The sequence below is a fragment of the Prunus mume genome, linkage group LG5, assembly GCF_029339155.1.
Source record: "Prunus mume cultivar Tortuosa linkage group LG5, ASM2933915v1, whole genome shotgun sequence".
Lineage (NCBI taxonomy): Eukaryota > Viridiplantae > Streptophyta > Magnoliopsida > Rosales > Rosaceae > Prunus > Prunus mume.
In genome coordinates this window covers 8,098,282-8,125,616 of record NC_142702.1, presented here as the reverse complement: position 1 = coordinate 8,125,616, position 27,335 = coordinate 8,098,282, and the positions used below count along the sequence as shown (strand labels likewise).

The 27,335-nt window shown below is 37.7% G+C and overlaps 2 protein-coding genes across 3 annotated transcripts; both read left to right on the top strand.

Moving 5' to 3' along the window:
- Positions 1 to 4,840: 4,840 nt before the first annotated feature.
- Positions 4,841 to 6,054, top strand: LOC148916799 (uncharacterized). Its single transcript, XM_089052291.1, has 2 exons — positions 4,841 to 5,017; positions 5,377 to 6,054. The coding sequence occupies exons 1-2, from the start codon at positions 4,841 to 4,843 to the stop codon at positions 6,052 to 6,054; spliced, it is 855 nt and encodes a 284-aa protein (XP_088908417.1).
- A 10,402-nt stretch (positions 6,055 to 16,456) lies between these two features.
- On the top strand, positions 16,457 to 21,510 carry LOC103331054 (TMV resistance protein N-like). Of its 2 annotated transcripts, none has more exons than XM_089053034.1 (5): positions 16,457 to 17,065; positions 17,879 to 18,971; positions 19,142 to 19,417; positions 19,527 to 20,591; positions 20,691 to 21,366. In XM_089053034.1, the coding sequence occupies exons 1-5, from the start codon at positions 16,554 to 16,556 to the stop codon at positions 21,204 to 21,206; spliced, it is 3,462 nt and encodes a 1,153-aa protein (XP_088909160.1). In that variant the 5' UTR covers positions 16,457 to 16,553; the 3' UTR covers positions 21,207 to 21,366. The 2 variants fall into 2 exon arrangements, with proteins under 2 accessions (XP_088909160.1, XP_016650309.2); XM_016794823.2 differs by having other exon boundaries at positions 16,459 to 17,065; positions 20,706 to 21,510.
- The last annotated feature ends 5,825 nt before the right edge of the window (positions 21,511 to 27,335 follow it).

The window sequence follows — 27,335 nt, the reverse complement described above, 5'->3', positions numbered from 1 at the left end:
CATATTTATTGATGGTGAATTTTAGTTATAAAAAAAAATGTTTATGACATTAAGTTATGGCAAATTTTTATAGTATTTTCGTATTAGATTATGTGAGACCCAATTTAAGTTTCGCACAGGGCCCTCAAAATCTTAGGGACGGCCCTGCGAATACGTATGACTTTTATTTTTCATATGGAGCCATTTTAAACATTATTATTCCTTATGTTTATCTTATATACAAAGAATCATAATGCTTGATTTTTTAGTGTTAATGTAGGGAACATATGATCCACATCAAGACCACTTATCCAAAATTTAGAAAGAGAACAAAGTGGCTGCAAGATAAGCACAATAGCGCTTTCATTCAATGGCTCCACTTTAAAGTATATATATGTTATTGAATGACATGCATCAACTTTTAATTTTCTTCTATATGTTAGATTGAATTAAGGTATATATGATTAATTTGCATGTTCAAAGTAAACTTAATGGGGAAGAGCATAATGGCGTATCAGAAAATTTGAGGTGGCTAGCAGCTGGTCCAAGCATGGCAATGCCATCATATAGGAGTTATCTTATTAATGGTGTTAAATTTAACACCAAGGCACAAGATGATGTGCGAACTGTCCAAAATAGTGGAGTTTATTTACTTGCACATACTATGCAAGTTGCTAGTGCCAAGGATAAAAACCTTATTGTCTTTAATATGGGTTTTTATAGTGTTATTCAAGAAATTTGGGACCTTGACTACCAAAAGTTTAGAATCCCAGTCTTGAGGTGTGATTGGATAGATAACACTTCGGACCTTGTATTCGACGAACTTGGATTTACCCTTGTAGATCTGAGTAAAATTGGACATAGGAATGACCAATTTGTTATGGCTTCTCAAGTCAAACAAGTATTTTATGTTGACGACCCAATGCATCGTGGTTGGTCGGTAGTGTTATCAATGCCTAATAGAGAATATAATGATGTTATTGGTGATGATGTGCTAGGTGATACTAGAATTGAGTGTGAGCCATTTACTAGAGGGATATCAAATGTTGACACATTTGATGACCTAGTGGGTGAGTTTGGGAATGAAAATATTATAGATGGGTGTGAAGATATATGGATTGATTGATTGTTGTAATGTATGACCTTAGTTATTCAGTTAATTGTATGACATTAATTAATAATTTTGTACAACATTTGAATTCTTATCACATTTTCATTATGCAGGCTTTGAGCAAGACAAATCAAAAATTTAAAAAGCTGGGTTAAAGCTGTAAAGTACGACGGTCAGGGATAAAAATTGGAAACACAGACGTCTAAGACAAAAACAACATCGGGTTTCAAAAGGCGACAGACCATAAAACAAAAAAACAGACATCTAAAAAAAAATCAAGACGGTTTGCTTAAAATAAACCGTCGTCTAAACCTCAAAATAAAGGCCTTTCAGTTCCATTAATTGTCGTGACAGATGTTCTGCACGTTTGCTAGTCTATAACAACTGACGTTTCCGCGCATACATACGTCATGACAGGTCAAACAAGCGACTTTTAAAAGGACAACCACGTCATTATGTAATAAGAACCGACGTGGTAAGTAATTACAACGTCAAGTATGTGGATCTCTAGACGTAGTGAAGTAATTAACCACGTCCTTTGTTTTAAAGAAACAGACGTTGAATCTATAATCCACGTCGGTTATGTTTCTATCCACCCCTTAAATATTATTTATAACGTCAGCCCTTGACATAAACCAACGTGGAGGAGAGTTTTGTACGTTGATATTGAGTAATATTCTGTCATTTTAAATATTTTAGACGTCGGTTATTTAGAAAAAGTGACGTCTACCTATGTTAAAGGGCCTTCTTTATTTTATTTAAACGACGAATCTCAAAAATAACAAATGTGTGAACGAGTTAATACGATGGTTTGTATTATAGTTCGCGACGTGGATAAATACATAAGCGTCGGTGATGCCTAGTGCATGACGTAGTTATTTTATTTTACGGCGGTTATTGAAAGACAAATGACATGTAATACTCTTTAAACGTCTGTTGGTTTGTGTGTACGTCGTTGTTTATGGTTCACACATCGGTTTCTTTTTTTTTTTTTTTTTTTTAACATAGTAAATGTTAACCACGACGGTTTCTAGCTTATCCAAGTCTTTTTCCCTTCATTTAGAGACATGGATAATTATCTGTACGTCGGTTCTTCTTTGGATCATGACATGTAACAGTTTTTAGATGTCTCCTTTTTCATAAAACCGTCGTCTAATGTTGTCGAAGATTTCATTTTAGGCTAATTATATAGTAATTACACATCGGTTAGTAATAAATATGAACGTTGAATTCCTTAACAACGTCGGTTATTAACCGTCATTGTTGATTGTACAAAAGATGGCGATCGATTTCACGTCGGTTGGAAAACCTTCTACACGACGGTGGTTTCCCGTCGTCTATTTTGATTTTTGTAGTAGCGTAGACAATATGTCTTCATATTCTTATTTGCCAAATCCAACAGGGTCTTCAAAATATGTTGAATAAGGCCAAGAAGGTGAACTATCACCACATTTGGTGGTAATGATTTTTCAAATTTTGAATCGGATCCGCATTTAGAGTCTTCAGGACCGTCGCAGTGGTCATCTTTGTTCTAATTTGCACATTGGAAACATATTGAATATTTTCTATTTGTGTGGGTTTATGGGTAGGGGTGGGTGGTTGTTTGGGTGAAGAAGGTCAGGTAAAGAGAGAGAGGAGAAAGAGAATAGAGAAAAAAAATAAAAAAGAGTAAATTTTTAGATATTTTTTCCTACAGTTATTCTCTTATCTAGATATCCGCACATTATTATTGTTAGGATTTTGGCTCGTCAAATATGTCCTAGTTGATTTAGGATTGTTTTAAGAAAATTAGAGGTATACCAATTCTTGTCCTAGAGGGATTAGGAAAGAATTTCAGTTTTCCTTATTCAATTCAGGTTTGGATTTCTAGAAGTCTATTAGGATTTGGATAAGTGTAATTTCCTAATCCACTTAGGAATAGGAATCCAATCAGCCTTGGGACATGTAAGCCAACTCTATATCTATAAATAGGGTGTGGCAAGGCTTATTTTAAAGAGAGGAAAAACAGCCAGAGACAGCCAAGAGTTTTGAGATTAGTTCTAGGGTTGCAAAAGTTCTGTAATCTCTATTATTAATCAAAGGAGCGGTGATTTCTCTACCTAGAGAAATCACAACTGGACGTAGGCAAAAGTTCTGCCGAACCAGTATAATTCTTGTGTGTTTCTAAGTGTTTTAATATTTGCTAGTTTAGTCTATTGCCGTTGGTTACATCAAAGAACAAGATCTAGAAGGCGAGTTATTTAACAAGTGGTATCAAGAGCCTAGGTTAAGGGTTCTACGATGTCTAAAGGGAAGATGAATGCAGATATAGGACATGTGTTAAAGCCCTTTGACGGCAAGGATGACTTCACGGATTGGCAAAGGATGATGAAGAATGTACTGATACAGCAAGATTTGGATGATGCACTCAGCAGTGAGAAGCCGACAGGCATGACAGACGCAACATGGACCAAGGTTCTCAAGAAGGCCAAGAGTTCCATCGAGATCCATCTCACAAGATCAGTTCGGTCACACATCACTGAAAAGATGACTGCCCAAGAAGCATGGGAAAAGTTGGAGAATGTTTATATGGGCAAAACCGTGTCCAATAAACTTTTTCTATAGGATGAACTATTCGGACTTCGACTGGAAGAAGGAGGTGATATTGAAGATCACGTATGCAGGTTCCAGAATTGCATAACTAATCTTCAAAAGGTCGAAGAAACTTACAAAGATGATGATATGGCTATCATCTTGCTGAGGTCTCTACCTTCATCTTTCAAGGACTTTCGAACAACTCTAATATTTGGAAAAGAGTCCCTGAAGCTTGAAGACGTGATTCAAGCTCTTCACTCATATGCTAAACTAGATGATATAACTGAAAGCTCTCAAGGCCTTTATGCCAAAGGCAAGGAGAGGGGGCGGGAAAAGACGAAGGAAGACAAAACAGGCAATAGAGGTAGGTCAAAATCCAAGAAGAAAAAGGAAAAGAAGGAAGGTTGCTTTGAATGTGGTTCAGCCGATCATTGGAAGAGGAACTGCAAGATTTGGAAAGAGAAGAAAGCCAAGAGGGAAGGAAGCTCAGGTTCAGCTAGTGCAGTCACCGAGCATGAGAGTGACGGGGAGCTTCTTTCAGTAACATCAAGCTCCAAGGCTTTCACAAATTGGATTTTGGATACCGGATGCACTTTTCATATGTGTGCAGTAAGAGAATAGTTCGATACTTACAAAGAAGTCATCAGCGGGGAAGTTTTAATGGGGGACGATTCTTCATGTCCTGTAAAAGGAATCGGCACTGTTCGAATCAGAATGTTTGATGGGATGATACGAGTTTTGGGGAACGTTAGATATGTCCCTAGACTAAGAAAGAATTTGATTTCCTTGGGTACTTTAGATGAGGCCGGCTATGGGTATGAGTCTAAAAAGGGAAGACTCAGGGTAGCCAAAGGATCACTGGTGGTAATGCGAGGTGGCCTACAGCCCAATAAGTTGTATAAGTTAATTGGATCCACCATAGTCGGGGGAGCAGCTGTTTCTGTAAATCAAGGTATAGAAGACAAGACTTACACAAGCAAGGCCTATTGGAAGGCGTGTCATCTTGCATACTGGACTTTTGTGAATATTGTGTTCTTGGAAAGCAAAGGAAGGTATCATTCACGAGTAGCAGGTGCAGATAACCGAAGCAAGGAGCAACTCAGCTATATTCACTCAGACGTTTGGGGCCCTGCACCAACTAAATCAAATGGTGGAGCCAGGTATTTTATTACTTTCATGGATGATTTTTCTAGGAAGGTTTGGGTTTATTTCATGAAGCAGAAATCTGAGGTTTTTGCAAAGTTCAAGGAATGGAAAACAGAAACCGAGAATCAAACTGGAAGAAAGATCAAGTACCTGAGAAGTGACAATGAAGGTGAATATACAAGTAATGAGTTTACCGATTCACGCAAGGTGAAGGCATCACAAGGCACTTCACAGAAAGAAGAATCCCCAACAAAATGGAGCTGCTGAGAGGATGAACCGAACTCTCATAGAGAGAGAGAGAGAGAGAGAGAGCATGCGATTTCATTCAGGATTGCCTGATAGTTTTTGGGCAGAAGCTGTTAATCATGCAAGTTATTTGATTAACATATCACCATCTATTCTCGCTTTTAAGAGTGCAAAGAGGTATGGTCGAGAAGCCGGTGGACTATTCCAAGCTCAGGGTATTCGGCTGTAGTGCTTATGCACATATTCCAAGTGATGAAAGGTCCAAGCTCAAACCAAAGTCTACACATTGCATATTCTTAGGTTTTGAGAAATGAGTGAAGGGTTTCAAGCTTTGGGATATCAACAACAGGAAAAAGGTTGTCAGCCGAGATGTTGTCTTTGATGAGACAACCATGCCTCTGAATAAAGTCGAGAGCAGTGGGGAGAAGAAAGACGATGCTGAAATTGAAGCAACAAAGATTCCGTTAATCAATTCAGACGAAGAAGCAGCTCAGGTGGAGCAAATTGAGCAAGATGCCGAATTTGATGGTTTTGAGGAAGAAGAAGAGCATCAACATCGTTCACCAGTTAGGAATCAGGTGGAGCAAGAAACAGGGCAGATTGAAGGCACTCTAATCCGCCAGACATCCCAAAGGGTTAGAACTCCAACCAACAATCCACCTGCATTCCAGAGATGCATAGCACTGGACAAACCTAATCGGAACAAGAAGAAACCTGACAGGTTTGGGTTTGACCAAGACGAAGTTAATTATGCTCTCAACATTAGTCAAGGAGATCCAACTACTTATCGAGAAGCTATAGCAAGTGATGAGCGAGATAGTTGGATAAGTGCTATGACCGAAGAAATGGAGTCTCTTTACAAGAACTCTGTTTGGGAGTTGGTTCCTAAGCCCAAAGACAGAAAGCTAGTTGGATGCAAGTGGGTATTTAGGAAAAAGGAAGGACTACATGAACAAGATGCCGTGAGATTCAAAGCAAGGCTCGTGGCTAAAGGGTAATCACAAAAGGAAAGGGTGGATTATGATGAGATCTTTTCACCCGTAGTTAAGCATACTTCTATCAGATTGCTTTTAGCAATGGCAACTCAGCATGACATGGAGATTGAGCAGATGGATGTGAAGACAGCGTTTCTTCATGGGGATCTAGAGGAGACAATTTTCATGGCTCAACCAGAAGGGTTTGTTGAATATGGGAAAGAAAACCTAGTATGTCAGCTAAAGAAGTCCCTGTATGGCCTGAAACAGTCTCCAAGACAGTGGTACAAGAGGTTCGATTACTTCATGCTGAAAATCAATTTTAGAAGATGTTTATATGACTGTTGTGTGTACTATCATGTGTTCCAAGATGGGATGATCATATTGCTATTGCTATATGTGGATGACATGCTAATCTCTTGTCAAGACAAGTCTAGAATTCAAGACTTGAAGAAGATGTTGAGCAAGGAGTTTGACATGAAGGATCTAGGTGCAGCACAGAAGATCCTTGGCATGGAAATTCAGAGAGATAGGACCGCTGGAAGGATTTGGATATCATAAGCCAAGTATATTCAGAAAGTTTTTGAGAAGTTCAACATGCAAGAAGCAAAGGTAGTTTCGACTCCTTTGGCAGCTCACTTCAAGTTAAGTGGGCAACAGTGTCCTAAGTCCGAGGAAGAGCAACAAGTAATAGAGAAGGTTCCTTATGCTAAAGCTGTGGGCTGCCTTATGTATGCAATGGTATGCACACGTCCAGACATAGCTCAAGCAATCAGTGTCGTTTCCAGATACATGGGAAATCTAGGAAAGCAACATTGGGATGCAGTCAAGTGGATTTTGCGTTATTTGAAGGGTTCTTGGCGACAAAGGATTATGTTTGAGAAGCAAAAAGAAAATGCAAGGGTGTTGGGATATGTGGATGCTGATTATGCAGGGGACTTGGACAAGAGAAGGTCAACTTCTAGTTATGTGTTTACATGCGCAGGAGGACCGATCAGTTGGAGAGCACTACTGCAACCAATTACAGCTTTGTCGACCACAGAGGCAGAGTATATTGCATTGGCCGAAGCTGGAAAGGAAGCAATTTGGCTTAATGGCTTGGTAAGTCAAATGGGAATCACCCAAGATTGTGTGAAGCTGAAGTGTGATAGTCAAAGTGCCATTCACTTGGCAAAGAATCAAGTTTTTTCTGGAAGATCAAAGCACATTGAAGCAAGATATCACAGAATCAGAAATTGGGTGGAGTCTAAGGAGATTTGGATTGAAAAGATTCATACAGATGACAATGCTGCAGATTTCCTTACAAAGATAGTGCGGCCAAGAAGTTCAAGCATTGCTTGAACTTGATCAATCTCGTTGATTGATTAAAGTGGAGCACCTCCTCACTTGAGGTGCAATGAGGCAAGAAGAAGATTGCCAAGGTGAAGACTCTTGAAGATTTCCAGAGCTGCTTCAAGGAGGTTCAAAGATACTCTGGGGTGCAACGATCAAGACTTGGTTTGACTCACCAAAGTGGAGATTGTTAGGATTTTGGCTCGTCAAATATGTCCTAGTTGGTTTAGGATTGTTTTAGGAAAATTAGAGGTATATCAATTCTTGTCCTAAAGGGATTAGGAAAGAATTTCAGTTTTCCTTATTCAATTCAGGTTTGGATTTCTAGAAGTCTATTAGGATTTGGATAAGTGTAATTTCCTAATCCACTTAGGAATAGGAATCCAATCAGCCTTGGGACATGTAAGCCAACTCTATATCTATAAATAAGGTGTGGCAAGGCTTATTTTAAAGAGAGGAAAAACAGCCAGAGACAGCCAAGAGTTTTGAGATTAGTTCTAGGGTTGCAAAAGTTCTGTAATCTCTATTATTAATCAAAGGAGCGGTGATTTCTCTACCTAGAGAAATCACAACTGGACGTAGGCAAAAGTTCTGCCGAACCAGTATAATTCTTGTGTGTTTCTAAGTGTTTTAATATTTGCTAGTTTAGTCTATTGCCGTTGGTTACATCAAAGAACAAGATCTAGAAGGCGAGTTATTTAACAATTATCATGCGGATGCTATTGTAAATAGGCAGGAAAGCAGAGAGGGGTAGTACAAAATACATGGCATCCACACGATAATAACGTCCGGATGTCCGCATAAAAGAATTTCTGTTTTTTCCTATTTGTTATTTTTTAAATTATTTTTTTTTCACATATGGCATATATTTCAGCAAAATGGTGGGTCCTATTTGTGCCATGTTAATGTTTTTAACAGAGTTAACGGTACGAGGCAAAGTGAACCATCAAACCTTAGTTTAGGAGTCACTCTGGGCCATTTTGACTTTAAGGAGGTATAATGAGATTGACCATAGTTTCAGGCACACTACAGTAAATAAGCCTTTTAATTATTTAAAAACTAGAGAGTTGTTTATTATTTATTTTGTCGACATATAGTCCAACTCATTAAAAATTCGGGGTCCACATTGTAATAACCTGATCCTAAATTAATATTTAATTATTAATTTATTCAAATAAAAGAAAATTTTACCCCAGGAATATTTTAATGGTTTAAAAGTTGACTTTCTATTTGAGAAGGAATTTGAGAATTTCAATTGTACCGTTGTATAGAGTACGTCGAGATGAGTCCGTAAACACGTAGTGGACTCAAATCGAAGTTTTAAGGAGGAAGCTGTGACATACGGAAGTATAGTAGCACAATCGTAATTTTTGGAGAAGTCAAAATTTAAAAACCCCAAAGTCAGACCCTCCCACACCTGTTTATTACATTACCCATGCATGGTCAGATTGTTACTTCCACAATATTCTTATTCTCTCCTCTTCCCACGTCTCACACAAGTCTTCACATATCATTCTCAGCTTCTTCACGTCAGTCTTGTTGACTGCTTCGAAACCCATATCTCCTCACCTCAAAATGAAATATTTCCTTCTTCAGACTTGTTTATCTACGTGTCTACTAGAACATATCAAAACCTGAGCCCAATCGGAGACGATTAGGCACCTAAAACGCAGTTTGCGTACAAGCTGTTCGTCACAGTCTGATTTTCTGTGTAAGCTCGGGTTTGTCCTTGCATGTCCATTTCCATGGTTCTTTTGGTGAAGTAGTATTCATTTAACTTGTTCCTCTGTTCCAGAGCTACAACATATCCAAATTTTAAATCAACCGAAGATTTGTATCTACCTCAAATCGTGTTCAAGGTGAGACTAGTCTTCACTTCCATTCTGTTTTCTGGTTTCACTCCAGTGTGCTATTATTTACTCTTGCATGTGGCTTTCCTCTGATCTGATGGCTTCGTTCCTTTCATCAAAGTTGTTCATCTATGTCTTGGCTATAATTTATCAAAATTGGAGCTTAATCCAAGAAGCGTAGTCATCTCAAAGCGTGTTGAAGTGTTTCCTGCTCATTTCTGTCTGCTGTATTGATGTAGGCTCGAATTATTTCTTGAATGTCAATTTATTTTGATCATTCGACAATAGTTTCTTCATACGAGCTGTTCCTTCATTAGAGAACTATTACATATCCAAAATTCACAGCAATTGGAGTTCTCTAACCATCTGAAACCTTGTTCAAGTTCAGTAAGTCCTCTGTTCTACTGTTTTAACTCTACAGCACCTTACTCACTCTTTCATGTCAATTTCCCTTGCTCAGATGAGAAAGGTTCCTTAATGACAATTGTTGAGAATTCTGTGATCTATAACACATCCAAAATTCATAGTCATCCAGTAAGTGTAGGCCTCTCGGACGTAGTATAATTGAAACAAACTCCCCTCTTGTTATCAAGTGTAGTTTGGTGGTTTTACTCCTTGGGGGCATTCTTTGTGTGTTGCAGAAAGATTCAGAGGTTTAAGGTATACCGGTTCAGCGTACTCAAAAGAAAGGACCCTTCGAGGTGAGCTCGGATACACAGTGAGTGGACTTTTATTTTATAAATGATTTTATGCAAATGAATTTCATTATTTGATTTTGAATAAGTATTATTGACTATGGCTTTCCAAGCATGTTTAGTCGGATTTAAATATTTTATTTATATACTGTTATGTTGGAAATGCAAGGGCTTGGAAAGTAGGAAATGAGGTGATTACCGGAGTGAATGGCTCAATGAGAAATAAATTGTAATTTTTTCAAGAATGGCAATAGGATTTTAAAGATGATTGAGAAATAGTTTTATAACTTTTAATCTTTTCCAGAAAATTTATTTATTTTCAAACCACCTTTGGTACCCAAGGTGGCCTTCATATTAAAATGTTGCCTCGGAATAAAAGTTGCCTCGAAATTAATGTTGCCTTTGGAATAAAAATGGTTGCCTTCGGTTTAGTTAGCACGCTTGACTTTTGCCTCATGAGTCTTAGGGGTACCCGGACAGTGCGGAGCGAGGAATGCGGATCAGGTTGACTAAATGTCTCCTGAATCCTGCGAAGATTGCGGCTCAAGTCAACTTTGTGTTACCGAGACCTGCGAGGACGTGTAACAAATGTGACACGAGGAATTGACGGATTAATGTGGGAATTGACGAAAAATTAAGGAATTATTTTACAGATATATAATGGGCACACCTAGGTGGAAGGAAATTATTTCTTTTTCGATGTTTTCATTTGGTTTGATGTATTGTTTGAATGATGGAACGATTATATAAATATAAATATGCATGCTTGACTTTTGTATGAATATAGAACCTTGAGATAATAGAGTTTTCTAACTATTTTTACGGAGGGGTTGGTATGTTCATATGCTATTTTCTAAACCTTTACTTTTGGTCCACTCACATTTTTCAATGTTTTGCGCCCCCAGGCAGTAGTCGTGTCTTGGAGCGTCACCACAGGGTTGTTACCCTCTCCACTCATCCTCTCCACTACGTAGGATTTCTTTTGTACATATACTGCTTCATTGTAAATTCTGAATAGTTGCTCTGATATTGCCCTAGGATTGTTGTAGGCTTGAGGCCATTTCGTTTTGATGTTGGGCTGCTAGAATATTATGTGAAAGCATGCTGAACGTTTGGGTTATATATATGCTTGTTTGACAAGTGAAAATTTTGGGAAATGATCAAATTACAGGGGAGACTATGCCGAATTTTCGGCAGAAGTCAAACTTGAGAAATTATTCAATAACTAAGACTTTATCTCTGGAAATTATTCAAGGGGTGTTCTGTGAAAAAGAAAAAAGAGGTGTTAGTGGAAATAACTCAAATTTGAACCTTATAGGAACTCTATGTGGTACTAAATCACTCATGTCTCTTACTTTCAGCAGAAGTCAAACTTGTAATAAAATTGGATTTTAGTTTGAAGGGCAATTCGGTCATTTGCTGTAACAACCCGATCCTAAATTAATATTTAATTATAAATTTATTCAAGCAAAGGACGAATTTACCCCGGAGATAGTTTAATGGTTTAAAAGTTGACTTTTTGACCAGGAAGGAATTTGGGAATTTGGGAATTCCAATTGTACCATTGCGTAGATCGCGTCGAAACAAGTTCGTAGACACGTAGTGGGCCCGAATCCGAGTTGTATCTAGAAAGATACGATTAAATTACAAAAAAGGGCAAAATCGTAATTTTGTGAAAATCATATTTAAAAATCATATTTTTCTCTCCGCCCCACCCTCCCTACTGCTCACCGAAACCAAAACCGCCACGTCGCCACCACTTCCGCCACCTTGTCCGACGAGATCGACCCAATCGACTCGGCTCAACCTCGCCGTCTCAACCCACCCGGTTTTCTTGCCGGAAAACCCGATTCCAAATGATTGTTTCGATTGGTTTTCTCTCCGATTTTCAAGGCAACGGTGCGACGATTCCAGCAAGAATCTCCGTCGGACTAGGTATGTTTTCGGACCCTCTTTGCATACTCTAGCTGCCTATTGGGTAGGAATTGGTTGATTTTACGTTTGGGAAACCGATTTTAGAATTAAGTTTTGGTCGGATTTCGGGTTGAAATTCCGGCCACTTCCGGCCATTTCTTGGGGTATGTCTAAGAACAAAAGTGGTTCCAATTGATGTCCATAACCTAGGGTAGGAAGCTTGGCCCTTGATTTTGATATTTTCCAGCGAGTGGTATCGCTTTGGATACCCACGTCTTTGCCGGCGGGTGTGGCGGCGCTTGGGTAGAATGGTTGAGCTACATTCAGTGCTAAACTGATCTCCTAGTTGTCACGAGCACGTAGGTGAGCTCGGATTCCAATTTGGATACCGTTTGAGGGTTGAACGGATTTCGCCTATTGTGCGATTTTTGGGTTCGGTAGGTTCGGACAATTGGATCGAACTCGAATTCATATATGTTAATCTAGATAATTCCATGATCATATAGGATTCGACGGATCGTAGAACAGAGTCTCGGATACTCTGGAAATGCCAACCCTATGGCTAGGTTTACAGTAATTGTCTGATCATGCGATCGTGGGTAATCTGATTGTCCGATCAAGGCCAAACTCTCGGGACATGTGTCCTAGGCATATTGGAACCTCTAGGAACTCTCGGATTAGAATTTGGAGGTTGTGGACCCGACGGGGTCCCGGGTAGACTTGTGGGAATTTTATCGCTTTTTGAGTCCCGAGGCACTTCTAGACCGTTCCAAAGATAAGAAAAGTTTTTGTGGGCAGAGTTGTGATAATTCTGGAAGATGAGTTTCAAACCCACCGTAAGAATACCCCTAGTGGCCTTGAAACAATTTGGTTATTTCGGATAATGCCCACGAGTTTATGGGACGCCTGGACTGTGTGGTGCAAGGATTGCGGCTCAAGTTGACTTAGTGTCTCGAGGCTTGCGAGGAATGCGGCTAATGCCTGCGAGGATTGCTGCAAGCGAGGCCTACGAGGATGGAATTGACGGATCAGGAATGGGGTTAACATCTAATTTTAGAGAATTTCAGTTTTGAGATGTTCTTAAACTAAAAGAGAGGTTGTTCAATGTATGACGTATATATATTCAGTGTATAACTGATATGAGTATTGGGTAGAACTACGTGTGGCTTGATCCCTCAGTAAGGGTCCGTAGGCAGCCTAGTGTTACAAGGTGCAGCCACAAGTTGGAGTCTTTGAGATTGCTAATGTATAGTGGATATTTGGAAAGTCGAGATGAACTTTATTAGCAGAATGATATATTTGAATTGTTGAGGCGTGAGGCCAGAATAATATAATGATATTATACTTGTTTTTCTTGGACATAATTCGATACATGCTGGTAGTTGGGTTATAGATAAACATATATACTTGTTTTACAGGTGGGAATTTTTGGGAAATGTCCAATTTACAGGGGAGACTCTGCCGGATTTTCGGTAGAAGTCGTACTCGAATTTCATTGAAATTTGGTTAGAAGGGCAATGTGGTCAAATGTGTCCGGCAACTGCTAGGTGTCGAACACGCACAAGGCTCGACTCGGATTTCAAAGCGGAATTTGGGTTGTGTTCTGTCATTTGTGCCCAGCACCCTCTAGGTGTCGGACATGCACAAGGTTTAGCTCGGATTCCAAAGTGGAATTTGAGTCGGGTCTTGTCACACATACACCACAACAGCATTTAACAAATCTATTCACAGCTTGACAAACTGAGGGGCAATTTGTAGATTTTCATGGAGTTTGAGTATAGAATTGTAAATATCTTATAAAATGGGTATGAACTTGAAAATAGCCTTATAATTTGGGGGTTTTATGTAGATAACTCAAAGAATTTTATTTTATTTTTATAAAAAAAACATGTGTGCTAAACATGTATTGTTTTGTATAGGACGACATGTCATTTTTTGAAGAGGAATGACTCTTGATCTCATACTAAAATATTGATAATATTGAGGATATTATTGTTTTTTAAGGGTCTAGGATATTTTAGAACATATCTATACACATATCGTATAAGTATCGATAATATCGGAAAATATCGACGTTTATAATTTCTTTTACACTTCAGCAACATTTGGCCAAAATAAGGGTATAATATTGATAATATTGAGATGATGAAGCTAGCAAAATTTTTGAAGAGTTATGTACACTAATACCCCATGAGATTTCTTGTGTTTTCACAAAACCTCCTCAAGTTTCAAAAATTACACGAACACCTCCTGTGGTTTCAATTTGTTTTCACAAAACTCATTTTCGTTGTTTGTTTGTCCAAAAATTGATGATTTAATTGAAAAAAAAAAAACGTATGCAATCTAATCTCAATGCCAACTTTGTCATTTGGAGAATTGTTTTGTATAAAATCACTAATTTTTGGATGAAAAATCAATGAAAATGAGTTTTGTGAAAACAATTTAAAACCTCAAGGGGTGTTCTTGTAATTTCAAAAAGCTCAAAGAGTTTTGTGAAAAAGTCAAAAACCTGAGTGGGGTGTTAGTGTAAATAACTCAAATTTTAACTTTATGCTTTTGTTTGTTACGCAGAACTGTCTTGACATGGACTATACTTAAGTATTGCCATGGATTGACTTGGCTTGGACTAAGCTTAATAGACTTGTCCTGTGTTTGGTATAATGCTGGACTGGGACTGAGACTTGAATAAAAATATTTTTATTTAATTAGTTAAAAAAAATTAAAAATATAAAATATAAAAAACTAATAAAAATAATTTTTTATTTAAACCAAAGCCACAATCGCCCAAAACCATCAACAACAAGCCATTAGATCTTTGCAAGGAATGCGAGAGTTCCCCAAAAACCATCAACACCATCCTATCCTCTTCATCTCTCTCTCTCTCTCTCTCTCTCTCTCTCTCTCTCTCAATTTTGGTTCTTCCATTCCATGGCGATTTCAGATTCGCCGAGGCATCGCAGGCATCAACACGAGCCCTCACACTAACTCAGATCCATGGGATTTACTCAGCGATTGGATCCAAGCTTGATGACACTACATTGTGTTATGAAGTCGTTGTCAATCAAGAACTCGGCTGATTTGACGAACATGGGGAGTAAGAGGAGGAGCATCCTCAATTTTGATCTCAATAAGTGACTGATGATGATGATGTTAATGGTGAAGCCAGTGTGTTGAATCAGAATGGGGATAATGGTGATTACATGGACTTGAATTGAGTGGCTGAGTATGAGCACAGAACACGAGATTTTTTTTAACTTTTTTTTTCCTGAAAACGCACGAGATTGTTGAGTCCCCTCCTTTTGTATCGGATTAACTAACACCTTCTAAGGAGGCTTTTTTAGTGGGACCCACATTAGTAATCCCTGCTTAAGACTAGAATTAGGTGAACCAAACATGGGCCTAATTTTAATCTAATCCAATCCAGGCATGGGACGTGTACCAAACGAGGCTTAAAGGAACTCTTTGTAGTACTAAGTAAGGGTGGGCATGGTTCGGGTTGAATCGGTTTTTGCCTCAAATTAGAACTGATCTGATACTATTCATTCGGTTTGGTTGATTCGATTTTAATAAAAAATTTCAAAAGTCAGATTCGAGTTGAACGATTCGATCGATTCGGTTCGATTGGTTTTGAACCGGATTATAAAAATTATTTTTTAACATAATTTTCAACAGAAATATTATTTTTTTTACTTGAAAATTAACAAATTATTCAATTTCATATAAAAATAAATATTAAAGTTAGAAAATCGAGATATTTTGAAGTTGAACTTGGATAAATATTAGTTTTTTTTGTTGTGAAATTAAAAATATAGCATTAAATGTAAATATATATTGAAATTATATATTTTTTTAATTTGACCGATTTGGTTCAGCCTTGTCCGGTTTTTGAAGACATGGAATCGATCCAGAATCGGTCCAAACCGTCGATTCGGTTTTGACGATTGTTGACTTTTTGGTCAACTTGGTTTTTTCCCGGTTTGGTTTAGTGCAGTTCGGCTCAAATTTTAGATTCATCGGTTTGAGTGCCCACCCTTAGTACTAAGTCACTCATATATCTTACCATGCAATGTATAAAATGTAAAATATTGTAGTAAATCATTATAAATAAATGATTATGATGTATTTAATTTTCTTTCATTAATTACTATATTTTCTACACTTGCAGTCTTTGTCAGTTCGCTATATAATTAATTTAAATCAATTAAATGCATCATGCAATGCATTTCTTTCTAATTTTTTTTTTCTTTGTGATAAAGTACTACATAATTGACTAAATAAATATTCTCCAAAATTTCAAGAAAAATTTTCAAGGTTTTTTTACAATTTCTATAATTTTTATTCAATTTTTTTAGATATCAATAATTTTTTGAAGTTTTTATATTTTTAGACCATCGATATTTTCGAAACCATTGATATTTTGGACATTGCTCTTGATATTTACACATATCCTGATTCCTGCCTAAAGCAATTTATTGACCATGACAAAAAAAACAAAAAACAAAAAAAAAAAAAAAACAAAACAAAAAAAAAACATAAAAAGAAAAAAAAAATGCAATTTGTTGATTAATTGTCCATTTTCGGTGGGGTTTGTCAACTTTTCAGTTCACACACACACACACTAGCTTAAAATAATTGAACAAGTGCTAGTGCAATTGCCATTCTCAGATCTGTTATTTGCACACACCTTTTTGGTAATCTCGCCATCAACCGATCATCTTCCACTCCTTCTTCAATGGCCGCCCTTTTGGCCTCATATAGTTCTTCTTCTTCTTCTTCTTCTTCTCGGAACCCTAAATGGACATACGATGTCTTCCTCAATTTCAGAGGTGAGGACACTCGCAGGAATTTTGTAGACCATTTACATACTGCTTTGGATCAGAAAGGTATATTCGCATTTAGGGATGTGGAATCTAACTGGGGACAAAGCATCCCGGTAATAATCTTGGAAGCAATTGAAGAATCAAGATGTGCAGTTGTCATTTTTTCAACAAATTACGCCGATTCGACATGGTGCTTAGACGAGCTTAGCAAGATTGTAGAATGTAAGAAAGGGAGGAGTGGACTTATGGTACTCCCAGTCTTTTATGATGTGGATCCATCGGACGTACGCCGACAACGAGGGAGTTTCGAGTGGGCTTTCGATAGGCTGGAAGATCGCTTTAGGGACGATCCAGAGAAGGTGGGAAGGTGGAGAGCTGCACTTACTGAAGTAGCTAATATTAGCGGATGGGATTTGCGAAATGGGTAAACTAAACTTACTCTTCTGGATCTGTTTTTCTCCCTCTTTTGCTTTGTTTGCATTATTTATTTGTTTATAATTAAAAAAAAAAAATTGAAGTAGCAAATGAATTCCTCAATTATCTAACTATGTCATACTTCGTACTAAGTCATTCTCTTCTTCTTTTTCTTCTCTTTTTTCTTGTTATTTTTATGAAAAGAAAAATTGAAAATGTTCGCAGAGGCTCTAAGTTTGATACCCGTAACCCGTCTCTGGTTGATCAGGGAAAAAAAATAAAAATCGACTACATAAAACCCCTGAACTTTAGGGTCGTTTCAAATTGATATCGAAACTTTGAAGACCCCACAAACTCATACCAAAACTCACAAGAACCCTACACCTAACATCCTCCGTTAGCAAGGAGTACCATTAAGAAATCCGATCCCCTCCCAAACATGGCAAAGTTGTGTCTTGAGCAGCTTCCTTTATTTTTTCTCTTCCACAGGCCAGCATTCAGGAGATCTGTTGTCCATGACAGATAGGCATACGATATCTCTTATTTCTTTTTTGTTTTCTCTTTCTTTATTATTTATAAAGTGAAGCGCCATCACCTGATTCTTAAAAAGAACCAACTAATTCAATGTCTCAGCCTCCATTAACAGAACCGGGTAGAAGAACGGATTACTCATATGTTTCTAGCTAACTTGCAGACCATATTTATAAGATCGTTATATATTTTTCTTTGCATATGAACCCAAAGCTATTCAAGATATTGTAGAAATGATCGCCAAACTTAATCAAACAACCATTTTAGGATCGTTTATTATTTTTCTTTGCAGATCTGAACGTCAAGTTATTCAACATATTGTAGAAAGTATTGCCAGACATAATCAAACAACCACTAATGTATCCAAGGCTTTAGTTGGAATGGATTCTCGTTTGGAAAAAGTGCTTTCGTACTTGGACTTTGGATTGCGTGAAGATGTTCGTAGCATAGGGATATGGGGGATGGGAGGAATAGGCAAGACAACTCTTGCACAAGTGGTGTTTGATACTATACGTGATAATTTTGAAGCTTGCAGCTTTCTTAACAATGTTCGAGAGGTAACTGAAAAGCAAGGTCTAGTTCGTTTACAAGAAAAACTTCTTTTGGACTTGCTGCAAAGTAATGTAAATATACGGAATACTGATATGGGAAAAAACGTAATAAGGCATAGACTACGTGCTAAAATGGTTCTTATCATTCTTGATGACGTGGATCAGTTAGAAGAATTGGAAGCATTGTGTGATCGTAGTTGGTTTGGTTTGGGGAGTAGGATCATCATAACATCACGAGATAAGCATTTGCTAAGAACATTTGGAGTGGACAAAATACATGACGTTGAGGTATTAACTGATGATGAAGCTCTTAAGCTCTTTAGCTGGAAAGCATTCAAGAATTACCAGGTTAAAGAAGAGTATCTCGAACTATCCAAGAATGTTCTAAAATATGCCAATGGCCTTCCATTAGCTCTTGAGATTTTGGGTTCGTTCCTTTGTATGAGAAGTGTACATGAATGGACAACTGTATTGGATAAGCTGATTAAAGAAAGAGATCCTGACAGAAGAATTGTTGCCGTGATTAAAATCAGTTTTGATGGGTTAATAGAATCAGAAAAGAAAATATTTTTGGACATTGCATGCTTCTTTAAAGGAGAAGACATAGATCGTGTGACAACAATACTGGAAAGTTGTGGTTACTATCCAGACATTGGTATACAAGTTCTGATTGAAAAAGCTCTAGTAACTGTCTCGAAAGGAAAATTGTGGATGCATGATTTGGTACAAGAATTGGGTTGGGATATTGTTCGGCGAGAATGCCGTGAGGAGCCTGGCAGACGTAGCCGGTTGTGGCTTTCAGAGGATATCATTCCTGTACTTGTAAATAATGAGGTAAGAAATTGGTACAACTATGGATTGGAAAGTCAGTTAAACTAATTTATCATCGCTCAATTTTACTGTATCTAGTTATTATTTGTGAGTGCAGGAATCCTTTCATTTGACATACTACAAAACTTCATGAGATTTTGTCATTAACTGCTCCTGTTATTCCTGGTTATTAGGTAACAGATGCAGTTGAAGGCATAGCCTTAGACTCACTTAAATTAGAAGAGGTACGGTGCAACTCAGAGGCCTTCTCCAAGATGCATAATCTTCGGTTTCTGCAAATTCGTAATGTGCATATGACTGAAGGCCCCAAATTTCTTTCTAATGCCTTGGTAGTTCTCGAATGGAGTGAGTACCCTACAAAGTTTCTCCCACAAAGTTTTCAACCTGTGAAGCTTTGTGAACTAAACTTGTGCTATAGCAGCATTGAACAACTTTGGAATGGAGAAAAGGTTAGATTATTTTTATTTAATTAATTTTAGTTTGTGTGTGTGGATAAATTTGACAAAACACCCAAACACTCTATTTTTGTTAATTAATTATTTTTTCTGTTTTGAACAGTGCTTGGAGAAGCTGAGATTCATCAATATTAGCTGGTCCCAGAACCTGACCATGACCCCAGATTTTACAGGTACTCCAAATCTTGAGAGTTTAATTCTTGAAGGTTGTACAAAATTAGCGGTGGTCGACCACTCTATTGCTGGGCTGAAAAGGCTTAAAGTCTTGAATCTTAAAGGATGCAGAAGTCTTGAAAGTCTTCCAAATAAGATTGAAACGAAATGCCTTGAAATTCTTATTCTTTCTAGCTGCTCAAGAATTAAGAAAATTCCAGAATTTGCTGAACCTATGGAACATTTGATGGAGCTTTCTTTAAATGAGACTGCTATAGAAAAATTACCTGCATCAACTGAAATTCTGATTGGCCTTACTTTATTAAATCTACGAGATTGCTATTATCTCGAGTGTCTTCCACACGACATTAGCAAGTTGAGCTCCCTCAAAAGTCTCAACATTTGTCGCTGCTCTAAACTTAAAGAACTGCCAGAAAGCTTGGGACAGCTTGATTGTTTGGAGGAACTTGATGTGAGCGGTACCTCCTTAAGCACACTACCATCCTCCATTTTCCTTATGAAAAATCTTAAAATTTTATCTCTTCGTGGATGTAAAGGGCTGCCACTTGAGTCAGAAAATAATTCTTGCAACTATCTATCGATGCCCAGAAAGCGGACACGTTTAGTGGGTCTGCAGTTTCCAATTTCTACTTCTGGTTTGTCTTCTTTAACAGAACTGAACCTCAGTGACTGTAATCTTCAGGAGGGAACAATAACGGAAAATCTTGCCTGCCTATTCTCGTTAGTATCTCTAAATCTAAGTAAAAACAATTTTCTGAATCTTCCCAAAAGCATTAGTCAGCTTTCTAAGCTTCAAAGCTTGAATTTGGAAAGTTGTAAGCTTCTTCAGCAAATGCCGGACCTTTCACCAAAAGTGAACTTTGGTGTTGGCTCAGAAGGGAGTAATTCACTGGAAAGGCTGTCATCATGTTTCAATTTTATTAATTGCTCCGAATTGGTTAAAAATCAAGGCTGCAACAATATAGCAATTGCACTGTTAAGGAGATTCATTCAGGTGCTCTCTTTCTCTCTCTCTCTCTCTCTCTCTCTCTCTCTCTCTCTCTCTCTAGATCTCTCTCACAGACACACACATGACCAGTTGTTTATTTGACAGTTTTCTGTGGTGCAGGGAATCCCTTATCCAGGACACAGGTTTGAAACTATAATTCCTGGCAGTGAAATTTCTGAGTGGTTCATTGATCGAAGTGCGAGGTCTGGAGTAAGCATGGACCTACCTGCGGACTGGTGTAAGAATAATTGGAGAGGATATGCTTTGTGTGCTGTTTTTGGTCTTGGTCGACGTATCCCTGCAGGTAACCTGCTTGGTAAATGGAAGTATGAGCAAGAGACCAATAGCACTGCCCATGGCCTTCGTTGTGAAGTGAACCCCAACAATTTGGGTTCAGGCGGCTGGTGTCCTTTCTTTGGCTGCAGCCCAGAATTAGGCCAAATTGAGTCGGATCACATTTGGCTATCCTTTGTAGGCTGTGAACATTTTGGAACTGCATGGCAAGACAGCTGTCGTCGGCTTGCGTTTTTATTTAAAACTTTAGGCCCTAGCTTGGAGGTGAAGAAGTGTGGAGTCCGTTTGATATACGAGCAAGATATTGGTTTAGGCGCTAATCCCTGAACCCAAGTATTGTCGTAGAGGCTAATGGGTTCCACCAGTGGTGGTGGATTCCCCCTTGCCAATCAATTCCTCTCCAGAAAATTGCCATCGGATATGAAAGTATGAATGCATATGCTTAATTTATTCCTGTCGTTTATACTAGCATTAAATTCTTTCTTTATTTGCCCTATTTGCCAATTTAGTCATGCGTTTCTAATTTAGCAATTATTTTTGGGGTCAAATTCTAACTTAGCAATTTAGTGCCTGTATTTGTACTCTTTATGCTGGAGGATATTTATTGAAGGGTTAAATACTTTTTTGGTCATTGGGTTTTACATGAAATTTCAATTTGGGCATTCAGAAAAAAAACAAAAAACAAAAAAGCTAAATTGGTCACTGTATTCATCGAAGTTTACAATTTATAGATTTGCCATTAAGTTCTTGGATTAAATATATCGTTTTGTTCACTAGGTTCTACACAAAATTTCAATTTGATCATTGAGAATTTTTGAGCTAAAATCTAAGCAAATGCTGTGCTCTTTCATACGATGCTCATAGGCTTAACATTTGTGGTTGGTGTAGCATCAATTAAGGCTAAAAAAGGGAAATCATATCATGGAAAAAAAAATTTCATATCTCAATAATAGTTTCACAAAAATGCAAACCGATCTTTTCAAAAGGTCCATATCATAATGCCAAGCATTATCATACACATTCACAAAAATTTAAATCCATAAAAAATAAAGTTTCGCATTTGCATGTTTTTAGCAAATCTTTTTTTCAGTGACCAAATTAAAATTTCATGCAAAATTTAGTGACAAAAAAGGTATTTGACCAAACAACTTAACGGAAACTAAATGCAAGTCTGTAAATTGTAAACTTTTGATAATACAGTGACCAATTTGGCAAAATTTGTTTCTCAATGATCAAATTAAAATTTCGTGTAAAATCCAGTGACCAAAAAGTAGTTAACCCTTTATTGAATTACTGATAATTAGGAATAGGCATAGTTTGGTTTGCGAGAGAGCTTAACCTATTAGGACTGTTTTTTGACCCAAAAAAAAAAAAACATATTAACTGTTTTAATAGGTTACAATTCCTTTGTTGACCGATACTTTGGGGGTGAACAAGTTCTTTTGAATAAGGCCAATTTTGGTTCTCTATAAACTGTTTTCAGCCAAATGTTGTTAAAATTTAGGTAATTAGTCACTTTTAGTTCTTGTAGTTTGTTGATTTTATCATTTTGATCCTTGTAGTTTGATTTATATCGATTTTATTCTTATAATTTTAAATTTCAAGACATTCAAGGACTGCTGCAACTTCCGTTGAATTATTCCTAATTTTGTTACATTTTGAGCACGAGATTTGACAAAATTTGTTACAGAATTGGAAGGAATTTGAACAAAATTTGTATTGTGCCCTTGAATAGATCAATATTTAAAACTACATGGATCAAATTGACATAGTTAAAACTAAGCTTAAATGTCAAAATAGTCCTTGTATTTTACCATGTTTGCCAATTTAGTCCATATGCTTTACTAAGGCCAATTTAATCCTTGTGTTTAGAACCGTTGTGGTTATTTTGGTTGGGCAATGGGAGGTTAAGTCTTCTATTGATTTTTAAAAGACTAAAAGTCACTTTTGGCCCTCATAGTCTGGCACTTCAACCACTTTTAGCCCTATAGTTTCAATTCCATCAATTTTGACCATGTAGTTTAGTATTTGTAGCAATACAAGGACAAGTTAGTATTCTTGTCAATTTCTTCGACGATGCAAGGGGCAATTTCATCTACCCAAAATCCTTGAGCATAAAAGCTCGTCTAAAACTCCCATAATTTCATATTAGGGCTTGAGATTGGTCATTTGGGTTTAGAGTTCTTCAAAAATTGGGATTAGTGGTTGAATTTTAAATTTCAAGACATTCAAGGACTGTTGTAACTTCCGTTGAATTATTCCTAATTTTGTTACATTTTGAGCACGAGATTTGACAAAATTTGTTACAGAATTGGAAGGAATTTGAACAAAATTTGTATTGTGCCCTTGAATAGATCAATATTTAAAACTACATGGATCAAATTGACATAGTTAAAACTAAGCTTAAATGTCAAAATAGTCCTTGTATTTTACCATGTTTGCCAATTTAGTCCATATGCTTTACTAAGGCCAATTTAATCCTTGTGTTTAGAACCGTTGTGGTTATTTTGGTCGGGCAATGGGAGGTTAAGTCTTCTATTGATTTTTAAAAGACTAAAAGTCACTTTTGGTCCCCGTAGTTTGGCACTTCAACCACTTTTAGCCCTATAGTTTCAATTCCATCAATTTTGACCATGTAGTTTAGTATTTGTAGCAATACAAGGACAAGTTAGTATTCTTGTCAATTTCTTTGACGATGCAAGGGGCAATTTCATCTACTCAAAATCCTTGAGCATAAAAGCTCGTCTAAAACTCCCCTAATTTCATATTAGGGCTTGAGATTGGTCATTTGGGTTTAGAGTTCTTCAAAAATTGGGATTAGTGGTTGAATTTATAGCCCTAATATGAAATGGGGAGAATTTTAGACAAGTCTTTACCCTCAAGGGTTTTGGGTTGATTAAATTGCCCCTTGGATTGTTAAAGAAATTGACAAGAATACTAACATGCCCTTGAATTGCTACAAATACAAAACTACAATGACAAAATTGACGGAATTGAAACTAAAAGGTCAAAAATGGTTAAAGTGCCAAACTACAGACTAAAAGTGACTTTTGACCTTTTAAAAAAAATTGGAGTTGTTAATCAATTTATTGGAGTTCTCTCTCATCCGTGAGAGCCTCTCTCTCATGTGTGAGAGTTCTTTTCACTGCTTGCTGGCTGGTGATTAATTCCAACCCCAACCACTCAATTAATGTTTCCACCACCCCTTGAACACCACATTCATTTCGTCCCTGATACAAATCTCTAACAAATCGTCACATTCACTACCTCCAGGATGCAAATCTTTTATAAATCGCCGCTTTAGATCTGCGCTGCTCTTTCAATTCTTGCTCCTCGAGAAGCAAATCCGGAACATTAAAAGCTGTTATACTTCCTCACTCAACCCCTGATCTGCAACGCCTTTAAACAACAACTTTAATGGCTTGCAACTACCTCGTACCCGCAGACCCATCCCATGGAAGTATAAACAAGCCTGTTTACATCCCCAACCTTCTTACAAGCCCTCCCCACAAGGAACTGTACCCTTTTATCATTATTGCCCTCATATACCAGACTCTCAAAAATTATAAACACCTCCACAATATCAAACAGAAACAAACTACACCACACCACAAGTACCCCAAACACAAAATTTCTTTCAAGACAGAAACCCAATACACATACTGGCTCCAACCAAAAATGAGTGAAAGGAGGAGAGCTGGTCCTGGAAGGTTGGAAAGAGTGAGACCCACCATGGAGGAACTTGTTGAACACCTTGAGGAATCCTTAGGGATCTCAAACTTGGAAGAAGGGCCAAAATTGGTGGGTGCAGTGATTGCCCAGAAACTACCCAACAAAGAGGCTATCAAGAACATCCTAAAAGCGGCACGGAAGGACTATGGGGAGACCAAAATTGTCTGGGTCAAGGATAATCTGTTTGCCATAATAGTGACAGACGAAGGAATGGCACATAGGATCCTTGACAACGGCCCCTGGTCGATGATGAAGTATTGCTTTGCAATCAAAAAATGGCCGCCAGCCAAAGCTATTGAAGAGGTGGACATGGACCTAGTGCCCCACTGGGTTCAGATTCGAGGTATTCCGCTGAACTTATGTAACAGCCCGGTCCTTAATTAATTTTCAATTATTAAATTATTAGAAAAAAAGACAATTTTGCCCCTAGAATAAATTATTAGGGACCGGGAAGGAATTTGGAAATTTCAGTTGTACGGTTGCCTATAGCATGTCGAGATGAGTAAGTAGACACATAGTGGGCTCAAATTGGAGTTGTAACGAAGAAGTTATGATCAAAAGAAGTTCAGTGGCATAACCGTAAATATTTCAAAATTCAGTTTTAAAACCCAGATTTTCTCCTCCCCTCAGAAGCTTCACGACCAGCCAACTTCTCTCCTCCACCACCGCCACCAAAAACCTCCGTTCTTGGCGGAACCGGTCCCGTTAGAACCGCCTCACTTCCCTCTTAGATTCACGACTGTCCCAGCCTTTATATGCCAGCGTGGTCACTGGAATCACCACAAACAGTGGTGTTGGGCAGTTTTTAGTAAACTTTGGGAGCTCATTCGGAGGCCTCCGGCCACCGAATATTTCGAATTTGGTATGCTTTTCTATCCTTTCAACGTGTTCTACCTTCTGGTTGTGTTATTTTTGAGAAATTTCTGCGTTTAATTGGTTGATTAAGCAATTGAAATTTTGGCCATTTCGATTCCGCCACTTCGGCCACGTTTTGGGGTAGGTCCAAGAACAAAAGTGATTCCAAATAAGGTGTTTTACCTAGGGTAGGAATCTTAGCCTTCAACCTTAAAGTTTTCCGGCCACCGAAATTTGTCTAGTCACCCACGCTGCGTGCAAGGTGGTGGTGGTCTGACATTATGTTCTAAAATATCCTTTTGTTGTCATGAGTGCATAGGAATTCACGGATCTCAATTCGGACAATGTTTGTACCCTGAACGGATCTCGCATATTGTGCGATTTCCGGGTTCGATACGTTTGAACCGTTGGATCGCAATCAATTTCTTTTATGTTGATCTATGTAATTCCAGGATTGTGTAGGATTCAATGGATTGTGAATCGAAATCCCGGATACTCCGAGAAGGCCAACCCTAGGGCTAAGTTTACAGTAACCGTCTAATTGTGCGATCGTGAGTAGTTTGACCATTCAATCGAGACCAGACTCTTGGGACATATGTCCTAGGCATGTTAGAACCTCTAGGAACTCTCGGATCAGAATTTTGAGGTTGTGGACCCTACGGGGTCTCGGGTTGACTTTTTGGGACTTATCGCGTATTAAGTCCCAGGCACTTCCAGACCGTTCTAATAAGTAGAAAAGCTTACATAGATTGGAGAATGACCTTTAATTCAAGGCACACACTTCTAGGAGCCTAGGGCCATGACTTTGGATTAAATAATGAGGATGAGCTCCATAGAATATGTTTAAGCTTTTAGAAAGTTCATGTGTGTGTGAGTGTTCAATTGGTTTATTTATGGTCTTAATTTCTTGATTTTATGTGAATTCAAGATGAGTATTTAAATATCTGTTGATTTATCACATGCTTATATATTCATATGATTAATTATGTTGTAAGATTATTAATATAATATTTGAACGGTATGTTAATCGGAGATCAATGTGGCTAACATACTAGCTAAGTGTTTAATATATGTATATTCAATAGTTGAAAAAGGATGAATCATAGCACTTGGCTTTCATCAGATTGTGGTATATAAATGTATATATATTTTAAGTTTAGTTGAGAACAAGTTTATTGAAAGTTGATATAAATGACGGTTATGGTTTTCAAACTCACCACGAGGGTGCCCCCTAGTTACTTTGAAACAGTTTGGTTATTTTGAGATTGCCCCACGAGTTTCAGGGATGCCTAAACCGTGTGGTGCGAGGATTGCGGCTCAGATTGAAGTGTTATCTCTGAGACCTGTGAGGAATGCGGCTCAGATTGAAGTGTTATCTCTGAAACCTGCGAGGAATGCGGCTCGATGGACTTGGTGTCTCCGAGACACAGGCGATTGTGGCTCAGATTGAAGTGTTATCTCTGAGACCTGCAAGGATTGCGGCTCAGATTGAAGTGTCATCTCTGAGACCTGCGAGGAATGCAGCTCGGTTAACTTTATGTTTCCGAGACATGTGATGATGAAATTGACGGTATTAAAGGAATTGATGGATCAGAAATGGGGGTACGCCTAGGTGGAGAAAATTAAAGTTCTAAGATGCTTTTAAACTAAATTGAGGATTTTATACATCTACCATTATTTTATTAAGCATTTTTACAAGTGACGGATGAATATATATATATATATATAGATTCTAATTAAGTTATTGATATGTAAATGTGTATATATATATATATATATTTATTTATAAACCTTACGTGATTTTCGATACAAGGATACAAGGGTCTTTGGAGCTCGTTAATTTTTAACTTGTTTTATGTTATTTTATTT

What these genes read in the sequence shown, in the direction of transcription:
- LOC148916799 (XM_089052291.1), top strand. Translation starts at nt 4,841, where the DNA reads ATGGATGATTTTTCTAGGAAGGTTTGGGTTTATTTCATGAAGCAGAAA. An exon ending in AGTTTACCGATTCACGCAAG is followed by an intron (nt 5,018 to 5,376) that starts GTGAAGGCATCA and finishes AAATGAGTGAAG; the next exon opens with GGTTTCAAGCTTTGGGATAT.
- LOC103331054 (XM_089053034.1), top strand. Translation starts at nt 16,554, where the DNA reads ATGGCCGCCCTTTTGGCCTCATATAGTTCTTCTTCTTCTTCTTCTTCT. An exon ending in GGATGGGATTTGCGAAATGG is followed by an intron (nt 17,066 to 17,878) that starts GTAAACTAAACT and finishes TTTTCTTTGCAG; the next exon opens with ATCTGAACGTCAAGTTATTC. An exon ending in AACTTTGGAATGGAGAAAAG is followed by an intron (nt 19,418 to 19,526) that starts GTTAGATTATTT and finishes TGTTTTGAACAG; the next exon opens with TGCTTGGAGAAGCTGAGATT.